Source organism: Pygoscelis adeliae, unplaced genomic scaffold, assembly GCF_000699105.1.
Source record: "Pygoscelis adeliae isolate BGI_AS28 unplaced genomic scaffold, ASM69910v1 Scaffold84, whole genome shotgun sequence".
NCBI classification, from domain to species: domain Eukaryota; kingdom Metazoa; phylum Chordata; class Aves; order Sphenisciformes; family Spheniscidae; genus Pygoscelis; species Pygoscelis adeliae.
The window spans coordinates 4,832,649-4,837,927 of NW_008824754.1; the positions used below are offsets into that span (position 1 = coordinate 4,832,649).

The 5,279-nt window shown below is 44.4% G+C and overlaps 1 protein-coding gene across 1 annotated transcript in view; it reads left to right on the forward strand.

The window, feature by feature from the left end:
- ALG8 (ALG8, alpha-1,3-glucosyltransferase) overlaps positions 1-5,279 on the forward strand; it is a 28,768-nt gene that overhangs the window by 9,854 nt on the left and 13,635 nt on the right. The window contains exon 3 of the mRNA XM_009323485.1: positions 4,906-4,907. Coding sequence (XP_009321760.1) covers positions 4,906-4,907 — 2 coding nt within the window. The remainder of the gene's footprint in view (positions 1-4,905; positions 4,908-5,279) is intronic.

A 5,279-nucleotide genomic window follows, 5' to 3' on the forward strand; every position in this document is an offset into this window, starting at 1 on the left:
CATGAGAGACCCTCTGGAACATTTCCTGTTATCTCTAATGAGATAGAAGGGAAAATGCAACAACCAAGTTTTGCATTGAGAATTTCAGTGCTTCCAAAAGTTCTTAGCACGGGGCTGCAAAGCTCAGTATTGCTCACGTTCTTGTTTCCCAAAGGAACTAGCCCGTCATTACATTAAGCTGACCTGTGAACAAGCATAAAGAAGCGTTTTGTTCCTGTTGTAAAATACAGCGAGGTAAATATATTTCTACTGTCCCAAGCTGTAATTGCATGAACAACACAAATCAGCATGCTGATGGTAAAAATGCACATTCTGCAGCTATTGGCAGCCCGTAACAAACCACTTCCCCTGTCTGACTTGGTGCTAAACCAGCATGATATACGTGGGACCATGTTGTTAGGAAGCACTGACTGTGCTTGAAGCTCGCAGAGCCATTAAACCTGGCAAGTTTTGTGAATTTTGAGGAGTAGAAACAGGATTCTGTGCCTAAATTCCAACCTGAGTCACCATGTTCTTCTAGTTGTAGTTGCATTAGGAGGAATGTTTTTTCCCCTATACCTGTCCTGAATTATAAAGCAGGAATAATCTGTTCCAGGGGTTGCTGCATGCCACTGATAAAGCAAAGCAACTCCTGTGTGAGTCTTATTTCTGACATGAGTTTGCCAGCCAGTTGGACATTCACAGTGATGATCTATGCAGGTAATATGATTATGATCTGTAAAAATACCATACAGGAACCCTCTTTCACCGAATCTATGCCTTGAAACAGATATGCCTTTGCTGGATTTATGCTAACAGAGCTTTTGGGGGCTGTTGGTAGTATTTCTTTTTAGCCCACGCCCTTGAGAGTAGATTTTAAATGATCTGTAACAGGAGTTCTTGTATGTCAGGACTAAAATAATACTTATCTGTAGTAATTTGTTTCCTGTCAGCTTGAATTTCTCCAAGGGCAAGAGCAGTGGACTTAAATCTCATCTGGAAGGGGGAAGAAGTCTGATCTACGCCCTTTAGAGCTCCGGATCGGTACTGCTCCATTCAGTTTCAGCAAAATAAAAATATTCCCTGGGAGAGGTGAATCATTATTGCATTTTCTGGTGAAAGGCATGTTAAGAGGAGTCCCCAGAAGCACTATGCATAGCTTAATCTAGAGCATTTACTCTTCCCCTTTGCCCTCATCCCCTTTTCTTTTCTTTGGACTGTAGCAGGGCCCACGCTAAAAGCAGTTACACAGTTTCTTAACAGTCTAAACAAGAAATGAAGAGTGCCCCAACCTGGCCTGGACAGTAACTGGGGTAATTCTGCTGACATGGAAATATGGGTCTGAATCCCCACAGACTGAGGAGAGAACTGAACCTGGGTCTTCTCCTGGAGCTATTTAACCCATTTGCCTATTACGCAAAAGATGGAGCACTTGAATACACATTTATCTGTGCTTGGGTAACTAAATCAGGCAAAGGTACAGCTGGCCACAAATCTTTGTCATTTATTAGTATGCAGAAAGATGCAAAATATCACTCTTCTATATGCAAAGAGATGCAAAATTTCCAACAAGTATAAAGACAGGAGCAAAGACAGGCTTTGGGAGGAGTAGAAAAACTTGAGGTACCTCTAAATTGTGAAGCAGAATAAACATGTTTAAGCAGGAGATACTATTTATAATGCCACAGTCGTTCTGCATGCTAATCGAGTACGTGAAATAAGCGGTAAGTGAATCACTTGCGATTGCAGTCAAACATATGTTACACAAACGCAGTTGCTATTTCAAACTACACACTAAGCTGAATTCATAGCTGCTCCGTAATTTTGCAGTCTGAGAGTTACGTTATAATGCCTGTTTATAGGAATGTTCTCTCTCCAAAACATTTGTTCCCTTTTTATCGGGCTGGCTTTTGTTTACCTTCTTTTTCTGAGCCCTAGAGGCGTAACTTGGTTTTGTTTACCAGTCAACAGCACTGATGATTCTTCTCCTCAGGAGTTTTCCTGAATTAAAGAAAAGCGAACATAAACAAAGCCATATTAAGTTCAGCACAACCCCGTCGCTAGTCACGAAAAGCACTTGGCATTTATTAGCAGTAACGTCTAAAAATTATTTCACTGTTGAGTGGAATATTCACTCTCAGAACAAACTAATTTTTTTCCTGTAAGGGCCCGAGAACAAGGAAGGGATCTAGTGAGGTTTTTCCCCTTAAAGTCTGAAGGGCGCTTGCTTCCACATCTCGGTGCGTAACTCCTGTTCTGATTCTGCCATACGCCTGCCTCCCTCAACACCTTCATGCACAGAATGAGGCTAAGCCCTGCACTTTTTTTTTAGATGGCCTAAATGCTGAGAGCGCCACTGAATAGAGCGATCAATAGTGTTAGAGCAGAAAAACACCGGCGTTAGGGCAGATGATAAATAAGTTATTAGCTGTAGTCTAATGGCATTTTCGGATACGGGCATGGGCATAGCACAGTGGGATTTCTTATATGACGAAAAGATCATTACGAAGCATCTCAGCGGAGCCCAGAAAGAATCACTCATGGATTTCTCTATGTGTTTTTAGGCTTGATAGCTCTTAAATATCTCACAATGTCCAGTTCTAATGAAGGGACTGAAACCATACATAAATACTAAGACATCTTTAGTTCATCAGCCGTTGTTAAAGGTCATTAGGAGTCAGTGAGAGGGGTGTTTGTTGCTGCAGGTGATGGTAGGGCAATAAAAGAAACAGGTGTAAAAAGTTAGACCTGGAAGAATTCACACCTTAACGAGAAATCCAGGATTTAGAAGGGAGAGAATAAAGAATCTTGATGTGTTCAGGAAAAAAACCCGGCAAGATAACAATGGAGTCAAAGATTTTGCTACAGAAGGAGGCTGTGATTAGAATGACTCACTGGTCCTTTCCAGTTTTAATCTCCTATTATGGAACTTAAATATTGGTCATGCTAAGAGTTACGCTAGTAACTCGTCAGGAGCAGACAGCTTTGCTTCAATTTGCACGTGCTTTACATCACCACACACATGCACTGCTGTGGTCACCCCTGTTTTAACTGGGTTGCCGAGTATAAATTGCTGCGTGAGTTCACGGGCAGTAAATACCCGCCATCAATCAGATTTATTCCCACTCTAGGAAATGCTGGTGGGGTCCATATGTAAGGTTGATGGGAGTGATAAATATTGCCTTCAGCCTGTGCCATAGACTGTGGAAAATAAATCTAGAATCTTCTGATGCTTCACAGATAAATGGAGAAGTTACGAAGAAGACGCCTTTGAGGAGTTTCATTTTCATCCCACCCCTTTCAATTTGGTGTCACTGCTCAAAATTTCAATGTATTTTGAAATATTTAACTGCCGTTCTGTAATGACTCCCGTATCCACACCTTGATGGACACAAACATGCAGGGTGCAAGCAGTGCTAATACGTGGCCCTCCCTGTAAAAGTCTCATATGTGAATTAGTACAGGCAGTCACGTAGATATTCTGTGCGAGGAGGGCTGGAGCATAAATATGCAGATCATGCTCCCAGATTCACTTGGAAATAACACAAGGGATGGTTTCCCTATGAATTCAGAAAAAAAAGGAGCTATAGGGGAGGGCTGTATGGAACAATTCCTTTTCTCTTCATCCTCTTGCCATTCCCCTCCCTTATTTTCTTGCTCCTACTCCTAGCTGTAGGATTTTCCCGTTGATCAGAATTTGATCCCCAATTCACTAAAAGCCACGCTTTTGAATGAATACTATTTGGAAAGTGTCAAAAGATGGTTTTTATTTCTGACCACTTTCATAGAGAGCCTGTAGGGCTATCGCATTTAGAAATCGTTGCATTTCTCTGCCTGTAACTCTTTTGTGAACTAATATGTATTTTAGAAAACAGTAAATAAAATGTGAATGAAGATCTGCCTGACATACATTTCTTGAGAGAAAAGCATGCAACGTTTGCTGAATCTATAGCTTTTCCTCTCTCTAAGGATTTTACACAGTGCATCCCCGTGGCTGAGAATTTGCTCCCCCAAAATGTGCAGTTTTAGAAAACTTGGATGAACAAGCCTTCCTAAATAATCAAAACCATTTTAAATGCATTTGCTCATTTATGTTTCAAACATTTATAAACAGGATTCATTTCTCCAGTGAAAACCCTTCTAAACCCTAATGCTTTACTGCTGTTGAACTTGTCTCTAGTCCCCGAGTTTGAACCGACCATAATATATTGCCGCTACAGGAAAAAATAAGTTTCACGTATTATCTATACGATTTCATGCAGCCCCTACAAGGTACTATTCCCAGATAGATGAAGGTTTGCTGTAAGGAAGTGAAGAGGCATCAGCCTTGCATGCATCCACCCTCCAGGCTGGTAACTTCTTCCAGGTATTAAAAAAATGGAGCTTGTTCTCTGAAAGAGCACTTTACACCTGGAAGCTAACTCAGACCCCAGTGACACCGGTTGGAAATGGCACCTCCCTGGGGCAGAGCTAAGCTGGTGTAATTCCAAGTGGCTTCTGCCTGATGCCAGGCATGAGAGCTGCCATAAATTCCCCCACGCTCTTCACCCAACATTAACTAGCCCACAGACACCGTGTTTCTGGGCACGTGGGGGGACGCTGGTCTCTGTCCCGGATCAACAGGGTTAAGCCTGTGCCGATGGTGAGCGGTGTGGTGGGCTCCCCGGCACCCTGCCCGGCATCGCAGAGGGGATGCAAAGGAGCATCCAGAGAGAGATCCTAAAAGATTACCCAGATCCAGGGTGAGCCAGAGCCCTCCATCTCTTTAACCGTATCCCAGGGACAGGGGAGTCTCCTGGAAGAAGCAATGGCTGACGTTGAGCCCTGTAGGAACAGCATTTCTCAGCTCTAGTAAATGGAGAGAAGGAGCATGAAGGGATGGAGTTGGGGCTGCGCTCAGGTGATGCCAACCCTGTGTGAGACCAGTAGTGATGAACATGGAACTGGTACCACAGCCTTTCCCCTCCTCACTGAGATGCTGGACACCAGGAGCAGCCCAAGCCCAGGCTGCTGCAAGTACAGCCCCGCAGCGGCCTCACGCCACCCAACCCAATCCTGCATCACCCAGGCCCAGCACCGCCTAACTCCATACGTGGTCCTAGTAACCCCACACCGCCCCGGATCACCACCCACCCAACCCCGCTGGTGGCCCCACACCACCCAACCCCGCATCACCCAGGCCCCACACCACCCGACACCATACCTGGTCCCACAGCCACCCAGCCCTGCTGGTGGCCCCACACCACCCGACACCATACCTGGTCCCACAGCCACCCAACTCCACTGGTGGCCCCACCTCA